This window comes from Cryptosporidium andersoni, assembly GCF_001865355.1.
Source record: "Cryptosporidium andersoni isolate 30847 chromosome Unknown contig_69, whole genome shotgun sequence".
In the NCBI taxonomy this organism is placed as follows: domain Eukaryota; phylum Apicomplexa; class Conoidasida; order Eucoccidiorida; family Cryptosporidiidae; genus Cryptosporidium; species Cryptosporidium andersoni.
In genome coordinates, this window is record NW_027122866.1 from 40,440 (window position 1) to 54,796 (window position 14,357).

Here is a 14,357-nt window from a genome sequence, read left to right on the forward strand (position 1 = left end):
AATATTATGAAAATGCTTAATTTTGGGTAATATTTAATAGATATTTTATTAATTTGTCTTATTCAACTATTATCTATTATAATATATTAATGAGATTTTATATTGAATTTATAAAATCAAATTTATTATTAATTTTTATAATTAAGAGATTTCTATTTTATTTTTTACTTATTTCTATATTCTATTCAGATTTTATTAGGTATTAAATTCAATACAGCTTAGAATATTATTAATTCTAAATTTATAATATGAACTGGATTGATATGAAATATTTGAGATCTTATTTTATAATTATTACTAAATCTATTATAATTAAATTATTCAATTAATATAGAAAGTCTCGGTTTCTTATAGATACTGCAAGACTACGCGAGAAATTGTACATTTATCATTGTTCTAATAATATTAGTAACAATATAATCAAAGTATTTAAATACAATAAAAAGTCTAATAATTTTATTTATATTAATAAGATAAAATAGAAATATTAATTATATTTAAATTTTATTATTTATATTATTTAATAAGAAGTTGAAATTTCCAACAGAAAATGAGAAGATTATATTCAGTCATTAATTTAAAAAAAAAAAGTAAAGTATTTTTTACTAATTCAAATTGTATTAAACGATTTTTACATCTTCATGAATATCAAAGTATGGAACTCCTAAAGAAATATAAATTAGCTATTCCTAAACATGGAGTTGCAACTAATTTAGAAGAAGTAAAAGAAATAGGTAAAGAACTTGCAAAAAAAAGTAATAATAAAGAATTTAATTTAGTAATAAAGGCCCAAGTTTTAACAGGAGGAAGAGGTCTGGGATATTTTAAAGAGAATAATTTTCAAGGTGGAGTTCAAGAATGTAAGAATTTGGATCAACTAATTGATATAAGTGAAAAGATGCTTGGGAAAACACTGATTACTAAACAAACTGGATTAGAGGGAAAGATTTGTAAGAAAGTTTTAATTGTTGAGAAAATACCAATTTTAAAAGAAATGTATTTAGCAATTGCACTTGATAGGGAAAGTGCTTGTACATGTATAATATTCTGTCCTGAAGGTGGTACTAGTATAGAAGATAAGGCTAAAGAAGATCCAAATAATATCCATAAAATATGTATTGATCCTAAAGAAGGTTTAACAAGAGATATTACTAATAAAATAAGTAATATTTTATTAGGGGAATATTTTGAAAACATAAAAGATATAAAATCAGACAATTCTTTGAATTTGAATATAAATAAAAAGAATTTAAAATACTTTGATAAAATATTTAAAATAAATGAAGTAGAAAAATTAAAGAATGAAATGTATGAAATTGTTAATAAGCTATATCAATTATTTATAGAGACTGATAGTACTCTTGTTGAAGTAAATCCTTTAGTTTTAAAAAAAAATATTCCAAAATTAAGAGATAATGATTCTATTAAAAATTTATTAATTTGTGATATTAAGATAAATATTGATGATAATGCAAGTTATAGACAAAAAGAATTATTTGATATAGAGGATGTAGAACAAAAAGATCAAATTGAAGTTGAAGCTGCTAAATATGGATTGAATTATATTCGATTAAATGGTAATGTTGGTTGTATAGTTAATGGAGCTGGATTAGCTATGGCTACAATGGATATAATTAAATTTTATAATGCAGAACCAGCAAATTTTCTTGATTTAGGAGGTACTGCTCAAAGAGAACAAGTTTGCAAGGCCTTAGAAATACTACATAATGATAATAATGTAAAAGTTATCATGGTAAATGTTTTTGCTGGAATAGTTAGAGCAGATATTGTAGCCGAAGGGATTATTGAAGCTGTTGAAACATTGAATATAAAAAAACCAATTGTTGTGAGATTACAAGGAACAAATATTGAACAAGCAAAGGTATTAATGGATAAGAAAAAAGATAACATTAATATAACATTTTGTACTGATTTAGATTCAACAGCTAAAAAAGCTATATCATATATTTAATATTTTTTGATTTGAAAGTAATGGAATGATATTATATATTAAACAAAAAAGAAAATTATGAAGAGCAACCTGTACAACCACAATTTGAACATTCTATAGATATATTATTATTTAAATCTGCTTTTGGAACTCTACAAATACATGTAGTTCCATAATTTGTATTAATATTAGTTATACAATTCATACAGCATAAATATTCATAACCTGGTTTTTTCCATTTGGTTATTAATTCCCTATCTCCATGACCTTGTTTTAAGCAATATTCATATAATTCTTTATTTATTGATTTATCTATATAATATAAATTATATAAATAACGGCTTCTTAAGTGATTTATTTGGAATATAGGCCACATCAACTCATTTTTTTTTCTACCTTGGTGTAATCCTTTATCAATATTTCTCATCATCTTCTCAAATTCTTCAAGTCTATCTTTTACAATTTCCCAACCTTCTGGAGGTGGTATTGATGTATAGGCTCTGACCATAGAATATAAGTAAAAATAAATTTAAAGGATTCTATTGTTAAAGAGTAAAGTTGATTATATAAAGTCAGCGGTTACTATTTTAATATTTGTAAGTTTTGATGCACTTAATATTAGGGTATTATAAAAGTTAATATATCTATTAATGAAGCATAACTAATATAAACATGCAAATAATCTTATATTTAATTATATTTTAATTATTTCCTTTTAAATAACTATATGATTTGTAGTTTATTATTATTGAACATCTATAATAATACATCTATTAAAGTCCAAATCTGAAATCTAAAGAAACTCTAAAATAATCAAATTAAAATAAACATTTAACTAGTTATTGGAAATATATTAAAGTATTATATATATATATATATATATATATATAAGTTTTATATTACAACTAATAAGAAGAATTTAAATCAAATAACTACATGAAATACTATAGAGCAATATTTAATGAATATAAATATACAGATAAGAAGAATTAAAATAAAACTGTAATAAATATCAATGATTATTATTTAAATTATTGACTTTTAATCATACCTTTACTCTTCTTACGTCTCTTTCTAAATCTATTATTATTTGTAGAACGATTTCTATTATTGTGTGAATTGTTATTAATATTCTTTAAATCAGAATTATCAACTGCTGATCCTAAATCTTCATCATTCACTAATAAACAATTTAATGATGTATTACAAAGTAATCTTCTATTCTTTATAATATTTTCCCACTTATCTCTGGCCTTCAAATATAAAAGCATTGTACACGTAGCATCTTCAACAGGACAATGAGAACCTTCTTGAATATTTCTATTTAAGAGATATTTTGAAAAAGTTTTTAGTGAAACTTTTTGTCTAATATATCCATCTGTTTGTGATTTATTAATTAATCCACGATCTAATAAAGAATTAACTAACATTCTTCTAAGAGGATAATACATTGCAGTATCACGAATTTCAGTATCTGAAGGTTTCCAATCTAAAACTTGTAAATCATTACTTACATCATGACCAACTATTACTAATCCATATTCACTATGTTTTCTATAATGTTCAACTATATGAAGAAAACGTTCTCTGACAGTTTCAAAACATTCGCCATCCTTTAAATCATTCCAAGTTAAACCACTCCATTTTGTCCTAAAATTTGTTACTCTATAACTAGGGCGTACAAATGTATCCATTAATAGTTCCAGTTTATCATTTACAACTGCTATTCTACCTAATACAGATATTTGTCCTTTGTCACCACATCCAACCATCTCGCAATCTACAGATAATGCTCTTGGAAATACATTAGTTGGCATTTATTTGATTCCCAAAGAGAAGACTTCTAGGAAGTAATTTCTAAAATTTAAAAAGTCCCAACTTTACTTTTATTATACCCAATATCTTCTCTAATAATAGGCTTCTAAGTAATAGAAACACGTATTAGGACCGCTCAGTCACTTATGCCATATTTTACTTTTCAATATATCTAATATCTATTTAGATAATTTTTAAAAAATTACTAAATTTATTATATTATTCTTTTACAAATATAGTAGATCTATTATGGGGTTTTATATATATAATTAGCTTTTGATATTATAATGAAAATATGGAAATCTGATACTGCAATAATACACGCTAAAACAATCTTACATTATTTAAGATTATTTCTAAGTATTACTTTATATTGAGATTTTTTAATAATAATATTCATTATATTTAAGGTATCATTGGATTTTATTTACAAATATATACAAATTTCAATTATATCTAAACTAGATAAGTGGGAATAATAATAAGTAATATATAATAAGTTAATTACATAATATATAATAATATTATATATAAAATATAAAATAGATATTTTCTTAATATTAGAAAAGATATACTTTTTAAATTAATGATCAAATCTTAGTTATAAAATATTAATGATATATTATTAGTTTATGACAATATTTTATTGTAATACATGTATATATATAATAAAATCAATTATATTAGAAATACTAATATGATAAAACAAATAGGATATAATTAATAATAAATTACCTCAAATTTTTAATGATTACTTTGTTATAGAATACAATTATTATACATTAATGGTTGACTTACAATAATTTAAAGTATAATTCACAAAATTAGTATCTATTAGATATCTTTTATAAATTTCTTGATAATAAATTTAAAAGATTTATGATTAAAGTAAATAATAAACAATAATAAAGATTCAATTACATACTTTTATTTAATATTGGTATAGTCTTTACTACTAACAGAATATACCTTAAATTAGTTAATAAAATTACCAAATTTTAATTAATTATAGATCTTAAATTTAAATATTATAATATTTCAAAAAGTAATATTATATTATTATAATATTTATTGTTATTATTATTATTATATACATACTTGAATATATTAGTATCTAAAGTCTAAATTTACTAGTAAAAAGTCCATAGATATCCATAATTTCTCTTTTTTATAATATTAATAAAATAAAATTGACAATAGTTATTAAAAGCTAATTAAGTATTAATATATTTAATATTATTAAATTAAAATATGAATACATTTATAATATATATTAGTATAAAATTATTTTATATTATAAATCTAATTACCTAATAATTCAAAATCATCTAAGGTATTATTAAATTTATCTATAGCTCTTTTAATCTTAGATCCTTGAGACCAAGTTATAAAATCTTCTATATCTCTAGATACATGATATGCTGGATCATAAATTACATTTGGACCTATTCTAATATGTCCCTGCTCAATAAAAGTTACAGCATCTTTTAAATTTGGACAGAATTTCAGTTGAACCAAAACTACAGCTAATCTTCTTCTACAAAATGCTGAAGCTGGTAAATGTTCGATAACCTCTAAACTCATTCGAGATGAAATTACTCCCATATGATATAATTTATTTAATAATTCACTAGTTGCCTTAATTCTAAATTCATCACTAGGATCTAACTTTCTTAAACCACTAACAAGTTTTGTAATATATCCACATAATCTATTATACTTAACATAATCCTCTCTATCCTGTATATAGTAACGACGAGCTATTTTTGTCTCCCTTTCATTATACTCACGTTTCCAAGAATATAAATTAACTTTTTTTAATAGCTTCTGCTCATGGTATTTTAATTGTCTCATATTTAGTATTATTCAATATAAATCTTTACTATACTTTATTATTTCCACTTTTAATATTACTTTCAATTCCATTATTCTTCCTTTTTTTAGTCATCTAATAATAAGCGCGATGGTACATATACTTAGGCGTGATTTACTAGTAATTAAATCTTAAAAATTCTTATAATTGTGAAATAATTGATATAATGGATAATGATTATTTTACGAATTATTATGGTAATATAAATATAAAGAGATCATTTCCCGAAGAAAATAAAGATATATTAAGTTTTAAGCAGGAGTATGAGAATACTTATAGATTGCTAAAATATGAGTTTAAAAAACTTCAATCTCATGAAGATAATGAAATAAACAAATATATTGATAGTTGTATAGATGGAATAAGAATGATGAGAATACCTGAAGAAATTGAATTTATGATTAGTAAGGAATTAGATGAGAAAAGTGATAAATATTTAGATTTTATCAAACCTGAAATACTTGAAAAAGTATCATTATCAAAAAGAAAATCTAAAAATTGTAATAAGAGATCTTCTAGATTTGCAGGGAAAATTAGTTCAATTCCAAATACTATTAGAACTATAGAAGAAATTATAGACGATAGAGATATAAATAATGTATTAAATTCTTATCTATTAACAAGGACATGTTCAAATGTCAGATTAAGACGACAATTTGTTGGTATGAATAGTATAATATATCCTCATGAAATATCTAAAACTAAATTAGAAAATAGAGATGATAAACAAAAGTTGAAAAAAGTGGATAAAGATTGTTTGATAATAACAGTTTCTTTCTATCATCCAATACGAGGAATGAAAATGGCAGAATTTGATGTTCTTGAATATCAAACATTAGCAGAAATCAGAGATGCTTTTAATTGTGATGATTCAAAAAGAGAAGAAGAACTTTTGAAAGTAAAAACAAAAGGAGCTTGTTTTTTTATAGATGGGGTATTATATCCAGATTTAAGAGAAACAGAAGATGGAATAATTAATTATGCAACTTATTTAAAAGGATATTGTAATACAGTAAACACAATAGGTAATAAAGAGGAAATTATTCCAATGCATAAACGTAAATTAAATGAGATTTCAATTCCTATCAATTTACCATGTTCATTTTTACATTCTGGTGATTGTGAACATCGATTTACTTTTACAAATATAAGAGTATATCAAGAATGTGTTGATTGCCCATATGAAGATGTTTATCCACTGCAAATTTATTCACCAAGTACAATTCTAACCTTCTGTGAAATATGTGGAATTAATTTAGCCAATAAACTTATATTTAATGCTCTTAACCTACCTAAGAATCCCAGTTATTTGTGTGATTCATGTACATTTGCCTTTCTTTATGATAAAGAAACTAGAAATCCACTAGAAAACTTCATTATTTGCAATATTAATTCAAAATTACCTAATTCAAGTGGATGTAATACAAATTTCAGCTTAGAAACTCCAAAATGACGAAATATTTATATATAACTTTTTTTTTGAGTATTATTCCAATACTTAATAAATTTCTTATAATCCTCTATACTTCTTATTACAATAGGTATTTTATTTATATCACTTTGAATATTTAATAAATAATCTAGATAATCATTCATATTTTCAATATGATCATGATTATTAATATTTTTAGAAGTAATATTATTAATAGTATTAAATATATATTGATTTGGAATCATTTTTATTTCTGCTATATAAAAGGGTAAATTGAATATCATTTTAAGTAAATGGTATGTAGTATTCCCAGTTGTAAATTGAGGTCCATAATGAAATTGACTGTGATAAGAAATTCTATATAAATTAATATTATTAAGTATTATATTTCTTGTTGATAAATTAAGACATTTATTTGGATTCCATTTCAATATACAAGAACCATTAGTATTTACTTCTTCCATAAAAACTACAACTGATCTTGGGCTATTTAAATTTGATAAAAACATTGTAGAATTTGTTAATATTGTAACACTATAACTAATTTGAATGTCAAATGAATATAAAATAGCTACTAGAGGATTTTTAATACAAATTAAACATGATTTTCTAGCAAACATATATTTCGGATCTTTTAATAAAATTAAATATATTAATATATCAATAAAACTTTGACGATTTGAAAATACTAATTTACAACATTTCTCATTCCCAAGTTGATTCTTTTTAATATCTAATTGCAAATCATTGAATCTCGTTTCTAGATCTTCATTGATCCATATACAACCAAGTAATAGTAAGACTATCCTTGATAATCCTGGTGCAAGTATTGAACTAAATATTACACGAAGATGATCAAAATATATAAAATCTAAGATTGATAAAAATAATGCAAGAATAATAGACGTAGGTACTAGTATTAGAAATCGCAAAATTAGTATAGGTAACACTATAATATTAATCCACTTTTTCTTTTTATTAGTTTCCCAAGTAGGTACAAAGGGATTAATACCCGTTGAGCTGTCAGCAAATTGACGGTATTTCTCCATATAATTGTGGAATTTAGAGTCCTACTTTTTTAATAAATAATTTTCTTATAAACTGAAATATAACTAATTTATATTTTATTTAATAGAATTTCCTAGATATAATATCATGGTAATCACAATTAGTAGGGTTTTGATCAGCGCCTCAAAAAAGAGTGGTAATAAACTGTCATAGCTCCAAGAAGTATGACCTCTCATTGATATTGTCAGTTTACCTTACAATACTAAAGATTTTGAAGTTGTCATTTAGTACATAATTTATATTTGTAGTATTTACAATAATGGTAAGCTACTTAATAATTATATTTTTAGATTTATGCCCTTATATAAGACTGCTATATTTTGAATAAGAGCTTATATAATTATTAAGATTATTTTCTTTAATTTTTGTTATAACTAATAGTAATTGTGAATATTTTGTCTTCAGCTATTTTTTAATTTCTTACAAACTTTAATTGATAAAAGTATTGTTGTAACAGTAGAGTTAAAGAATGATCTACAAATAACTGGTACATTACATAGTATAGATCAATATTTAAATATAAAACTTAATGAAATATCAGTTAATCAAAATGAGCAATATGTTCATATGAATTCTCTTAAAAATTGTTTTATTAGGGGAAGTGTTGTACGCTATATTTTCTTCCCACCTTCTTTGGTTGACATAGGATTACTACAAGAATCTTGTCGAAGGGAAATAAAAGCAATCCAAGAAACTAAGGAGAAATTTAAAGCATAGTTTATGTGATATGATATTAATTGTTTTAATATCAAATAGTATATTGGAACTTTTTCTTGAGAAATTTTTACTTGAGCCTGAGCTTGGTTGATAACCTTTTTTAAATCAAAAAGTATATATTTAATTTTATAAAAGGATATTAACATATTTAAAGTGATTATAGAAACTTCATTAACAATATAATTTCCTTAAAATATTGAGTTTTAAATATTTTGATATTTTATAGCTACTAAGGATATTGAGAAATATACAAGATTATAGAGTATGTTTCTATAATATTTAGTAATGCTATAAAAAAAAAATAGAATACTTTACTAAAGTTCATTTTTATATTATTGAAGGTTATTTGTAAATTGAATATATTCATTAAATTATTAGCATATCCCGAAATATTAAGATTTTACCATTACTATTCTGTAATATCTTTTAGTAATTTACACAAAAAAAAACTTTAAGATAGAGATATTTTTACTAATAATTAATCAATATTTTTTTTTATAACTTCGTAATATATTATCTAATATTATAATTATAAATTCATTATAAAACAAATTTAGCATATTTTTAATTATTCTAGCTACTTATAAATTAATAGTTAATTCTTTATGATTTTGATTTTAGAAGATAAATTTTGCTCAATTAAATATATATTATTAAACATATATTTACTTTTAAACAAAAAACTTAATGAATATAATCCAAATTAATATATTACAGATTTTAGAAAACTCAAATTAGATTATAATTAATAAATCTATTATTAAGGTAATTTTACCTACAATTTTAATATAAATGTATTACGATAAAATAGTTATATTTAATAATCTAAACTATATAATTTCAAATTTATTTAAAGAAGATTACATAATATCAAATTAATTATATAACTTAGTAAAATAAAGCTCAAACATTTTAAATATTAATTCAAATATAATTTTTTAAAAAGATTATATCATCACATTTTAAATTACAAGATAATCTAATTAATATCAAATTTAATATATTTTATATTAGATAAAGTGACAAACTAACTAAATATTACGATTATTTAGATTGTATACAGATCTTATTTATTATTTATTAAGATAAATTGCAAGTTTTTTCATTGTACCATCTAGATAATAATTAATAAACTATCATAACCTATATATTACTAATTGTATAGGTTTTGTATATTTATAAAAGGAAACTAATAGCATATCAAACTTATTATATATTTTCATAACTTAAATAACTATCAAGAAGATGTTAAAACAAATATATTTAGACCTATTATTAACAACTATCTTATATTATTTATCTTGTTAGATTAAAACATATTGGATCTGAATAAGTAAATATCCAAATAATTTAAGTTTTATTATAATAATTGAAGAAAAAGATCAAGAAAAAAAAATTATGGAACTTCTATAATGTCAGCATAAAACCACTTTATACAGGTATAGGTCAATATATAATTAACTTTAAGTGTAAATATGTCCAATAAACAGAAGAAAATAGATTAAAAATGATTACTTTTTAAAGATTTTTACTTGAGTATTATATTGACTATGACTATTTAATCTTCATATCAACTAGAAGTATCTAAACACTATAAATACTTTCAAATAGTTTTAAGTAAGAAGAGAACTATATTACTTTGAATGGGTAAATATGGTATGAAATTATATGTTCCCAAATTATTCTAATGAAAAATCAAGTTAAAATTCTAGCTTGATTACAAAATATAATATCATCTTCTAATCCTTACCAACTACTACTACTTATTATTACAAAAACTTATTTTATCTCATTTTAAAATGGAAATAGTATTACTTGATAGAATCCCAAATTCCATTTGAATTATTTTAAATAAAAGTAATTAAATAGTAATAATTACTGTATCGTTCATATATAATTAATGTTTCTAAGTATTTTATTATAAAGTTCTAAGACAACATCAAAGTCTGTAGTTTCTCAGCTAAAGCTAATTGTACCTTCGTTAACTCTGTTAGGCATCCAATTATTAAAGAATCTTGAATTCCAACCTGCTTAGCCACATTAAATGCATGAGGGTCAAAGTCATATATCATATGGATTGCCTGATCTATTTGACGGCCAATAATTGAATTGGCTACAATCTCACCCTTCTGTACTTTCTGAACGTAAACTAGACACTTTTGTACCATTAAAAGTAACTTCGAAATCAATGTATTTAAATTAGCATAGGGATTAGTTGCTAAACTATTCAGTGGAAGTACAGTACACAATTCATCTTCTGGACCCAGTATTGTTCGTGGGAGAATCTTTGGAGGTAATCCCAATGCATTATAATGGTGTTTATCTAATAAAGGTTTTATTATATGTGAAATATGAAGCCTTTCACATGTACTTGCCATAATATCCAAAGGTACAGATTGGAATGCTGAAATGGATGAACTAGACCATGATAATGGAATTTGTGTATATGCTGAAACAGATATTTTCCCATTAGAAAATGAAGAATCTACTAATATATGAATTGGATCAAGAAGTAGAGGTGTTGATTGAAATTTAGAACTAAAAGTATCTGCCCTAAACCAATTATGTACTGCACAACTTACAGGAGTAATTGATGTTCCTGTGCTATACCAACCAACTACCTGCAATTTTGAATTGACTTTTTGTTTAAGTTCAAACATAGTTTCATGAGTATCAATCATTATAGATAACATCCCATCATCTGTAAATGAATGTTTATCCACAAAACAGTCTGATATTAATATATTTCCACTCTCATTTACATAACCTAGTAATGTACCTAAAACTAGTTGATGTCCAGGTTGGCGACGAACATGAGAATCCAAAATAGATAGTATAACTAATGGGCTTATTCTACAATGGGGTGAAGCTGCATGATTTAAAGGACTCAATGCAGATGTAATATCTCCAAAATTTGAAATTAAATAACCATCACTTTCATACGGTAAGTCACAAGTATTATAGAGATTCATTGTTGTATAATATTAAGAATAGGCGGACAAAATCTAGATTTGCCTAGTCCCCAAAATATGATACTTAAGGACTTATTTAAGATAGTTCTAAAAGAATTACAAACAAGTCCCTAAGTTTCTTCAGGTGTTTTATATATTTCAAAACTCAGTCAGACCAAATTACTTCACTAGAGCTAAATTAAACCGCACTTTTGTAGACAGCGGGTCATCTTGTAAACCTAACATTATTTTTATATGTTTTAACTATACCCAAATATATAAATGATAGCTTTAGTTGTCATATATTTGCATATAATGCTAGCTTATAAATAAAGAAGATATCCCTATTTTGCTATTATACATACTAACGAAAATATAAATAACTCCTACTTCTAATAAGATCTACAAATGATATGTTTTTCTAGACCGCTCACAAATCCACTAATCAGAGAACTTTATGATAAATTCTTATTTTGTATTTTATACTCAGCTAATTATATAACTTATTAGTTAAAAGCACTTACTTTTATTTCAGGTTATAGGATTTACTTTAACTTTTCTTATACAATGACCAGAAATGGGGTAACTGGTCCAGATGGTGCACATATAGTGGTGATCTTGTCACATCCAGGGAAATCAGTAGCAAATCAAACAATAATTGATACACTAGTTGAGAAGTTTGGCCAAAATATTCAGGTCAGACACTTGGATCAACTTTACTCAGACCAGAAGATAGATATAGAGGCTGAACAAAGAGCTTTAGTTAGTGCAGAGCTTATTATCTTGCAATTCCCAATGTATTGGTATAATATGCCTCCCTCATTAAAGAACTGGCTAGATTTGGTTTTCTCCTATGGATTTGCATATGGAACCTCATATAAACTTGAGGATAAACTTCTCCTTGTGTCTACTACCACAGGGGGTGAGGATAAACAGTATCAAGAAAAGACAGTAAATGACTATCTAACGTCTTTAGAATCAACATCGAAATTTACTAAGATGAAGTTTGCCGGTATATTAGCAGTTCATTCAATGCTATTAGTCCCAGGATTAGTAGGAGAGGAATCTAATATTAGGAAGAGAGCAAGTAACCATGCAAAACAAGTTATTATCCCGAAAATTGAGAGTTTATTATCAATATAGTGTTTTTGTGTACTTTGTGGAAGTCAGTTCTTACTACAATAAGTTTTAAGTAATAAATACTTCGTGAATATATAGACAATATTTTTATCTCCATAGTCTTCGTTTTTAATAATATTCTTCTTAGTAAATAAAGATTTAGCTTAAATTTTGGTAGGAGTTTCAAGATATTACATTTAATTGCAAATATACTTGAACTGTACAATTTTCTTTTTTTTTTAAGGAAAAAAAGTTTGACACATCAACTTTGGCTCCACTTTCGTTATCTTAGGCTATAATTTCCCCTGGATTCAATCTTAACAAAATTTTTATTGTAATTTTGTTGGAAAACACGAAAAGTTATGCTTCATAACACTCCATATGCTTCTCAAAAAAGGAATTCCTTGGTATCTACTTCGGTCAAGGCAAAATTAGTACCTTATATATCTAATTACTACTCATTACTGAACGATTCACCAAAATCTTTGAGTGAGCTACATAACAATGAAAAAGTTATTTTAAGATGGCAACTTCCTCAGCAACTTTTTGGGAAATCTTTAAGACCTCATGGATCAACATTAACAGATGATAATATGTTATATATAAGAAGTTTTGGATATCAATCTGTGTTAAATCTTTTTTGCTGTCTACCTACAATTAGCTGCAACATACCCGTAGAAATATTCGACATTCATCAAGTGACATCTGAATTATATATTGTAACTATTTATGGAATAATTATAAATAATGATGATAGTTACCCATTCTTTCAGATTTTTCATATCATGGACCTTGACAAGGGTTTTACAATTATGAACAATATATTTTTCGTTTATAACAAGGTCTTTGGATCTTTGGAAAAAAAATTAGCTCGGAATGATAATAATAATACTGAGGATAATGGGCAGATAGAGAGTTTAGATTTATCAAATAATATAACTAACAAAGATGTGCATAATACAGAAGGTGATGTAGGTTCAGTAACACGAACATTTCCTACATATCAAGACCAAAAATTAAAAAAAATAAAACCTCAAATAAGGATTATTATAACTACTCCGAATAGTACAATTACTGATAAGGATATTACAACAGCTATAAATAATCAACTTAAAAATGTAAATGATGGATATGCTATTGCAGTCCACAGAAATCATAAGAATGTAATTGTTCAAGTAGACTCAACTCAATCTTCTGAAATTCTTTGCCAACGTGGAATCTACATACAAGGTGTAAAACATAAGGTTACTTTTGTTAATACACACTTAAAGAAGCATGCTAACCATAAACACTCCCAAGCTAAATCTTATTCTAGGGAATTAAATAATACAGTCAAACAAGAAGCTAGTAAAGCTAATGAGGATAATGATGGATGGATTACAGTAAGAGGTACAAGTAAATCTAGAAAAAGTAGTAATTGTTAATCAATTG

The 14,357-nt window shown here is 24.3% G+C and overlaps 10 protein-coding genes across 10 annotated transcripts; 5 read left to right on the forward strand and 5 right to left on the reverse strand.

Moving 5' to 3' along the window:
• Nucleotides 1-550: 550 nt before the first annotated feature.
• Nucleotides 551-1,972, forward strand: cand_029080 (succinyl- beta subunit; the record flags this gene model as incomplete). The annotated part of the gene is made up of 1 exon (XM_067213135.1): nt 551-1,972. One exon carries the CDS (start codon nt 551-553, stop codon nt 1,970-1,972), a length of 1,422 nt encoding a protein of 473 aa, XP_067067670.1.
• Nucleotides 1,973-2,027: 55 nt separating this feature from the next.
• On the reverse strand, nt 2,028-2,459 carry cand_029090 (G10 protein; the record flags this gene model as incomplete). Its single annotated transcript, XM_067213136.1, has 1 exon — nt 2,028-2,459. The coding sequence occupies one exon, from the start codon at nt 2,457-2,459 to the stop codon at nt 2,028-2,030; it is 432 nt and encodes a 143-aa protein (XP_067067671.1).
• Nucleotides 2,460-2,982: 523 nt separating this feature from the next.
• Nucleotides 2,983-3,768, reverse strand: cand_029100 (exonuclease family protein; the record flags this gene model as incomplete). Its single annotated transcript, XM_067213137.1, has 1 exon — nt 2,983-3,768. One exon carries the CDS (start codon nt 3,766-3,768, stop codon nt 2,983-2,985), a length of 786 nt encoding a protein of 261 aa, XP_067067672.1.
• Nucleotides 3,769-5,068: 1,300 nt separating this feature from the next.
• Nucleotides 5,069-5,620, reverse strand: cand_029110 (U3 small nucleolar ribonucleoprotein IMP3; the record flags this gene model as incomplete). The annotated part of the gene is made up of 1 exon (XM_067213138.1): nt 5,069-5,620. The coding sequence occupies one exon, from the start codon at nt 5,618-5,620 to the stop codon at nt 5,069-5,071; it is 552 nt and encodes a 183-aa protein (XP_067067673.1).
• Nucleotides 5,621-5,805: 185 nt separating this feature from the next.
• On the forward strand, nt 5,806-7,092 carry cand_029120 (uncharacterized protein; the record flags this gene model as incomplete). Its single annotated transcript, XM_067213139.1, has 1 exon — nt 5,806-7,092. The coding sequence occupies one exon, from the start codon at nt 5,806-5,808 to the stop codon at nt 7,090-7,092; it is 1,287 nt and encodes a 428-aa protein (XP_067067674.1).
• Nucleotides 7,093-7,100: 8 nt separating this feature from the next.
• cand_029130 (uncharacterized protein) lies at nt 7,101-8,120 on the reverse strand (the record flags this gene model as incomplete). The annotated part of the gene is made up of 1 exon (XM_067213140.1): nt 7,101-8,120. One exon carries the CDS (start codon nt 8,118-8,120, stop codon nt 7,101-7,103), a length of 1,020 nt encoding a protein of 339 aa, XP_067067675.1.
• A 106-nt stretch (nt 8,121-8,226) lies between these two features.
• Nucleotides 8,227-9,648, forward strand: cand_029140 (LSM domain-containing protein; the record flags this gene model as incomplete). The annotated part of the gene is made up of 8 exons (XM_067213141.1): nt 8,227-8,275; nt 8,388-8,401; nt 8,545-8,740; nt 8,896-8,942; nt 8,992-9,009; nt 9,083-9,118; nt 9,198-9,272; nt 9,622-9,648. 8 exons carry the CDS (start codon nt 8,227-8,229, stop codon nt 9,646-9,648), a joined length of 462 nt encoding a protein of 153 aa, XP_067067676.1.
• Nucleotides 9,649-10,784: 1,136 nt separating this feature from the next.
• cand_029150 (MOV34 MPN PAD-1 family protein) lies at nt 10,785-11,828 on the reverse strand (the record flags this gene model as incomplete). The annotated part of the gene is made up of 1 exon (XM_067213142.1): nt 10,785-11,828. One exon carries the CDS (start codon nt 11,826-11,828, stop codon nt 10,785-10,787), a length of 1,044 nt encoding a protein of 347 aa, XP_067067677.1.
• A 546-nt stretch (nt 11,829-12,374) lies between these two features.
• On the forward strand, nt 12,375-12,950 carry cand_029160 (flavodoxin-like fold family protein; the record flags this gene model as incomplete). Its single annotated transcript, XM_067213143.1, has 1 exon — nt 12,375-12,950. One exon carries the CDS (start codon nt 12,375-12,377, stop codon nt 12,948-12,950), a length of 576 nt encoding a protein of 191 aa, XP_067067678.1.
• Nucleotides 12,951-13,288: 338 nt separating this feature from the next.
• cand_029170 (uncharacterized protein) lies at nt 13,289-14,350 on the forward strand (the record flags this gene model as incomplete). The annotated part of the gene is made up of 1 exon (XM_067213144.1): nt 13,289-14,350. One exon carries the CDS (start codon nt 13,289-13,291, stop codon nt 14,348-14,350), a length of 1,062 nt encoding a protein of 353 aa, XP_067067679.1.
• Nucleotides 14,351-14,357: the final 7 nt, after the last annotated feature.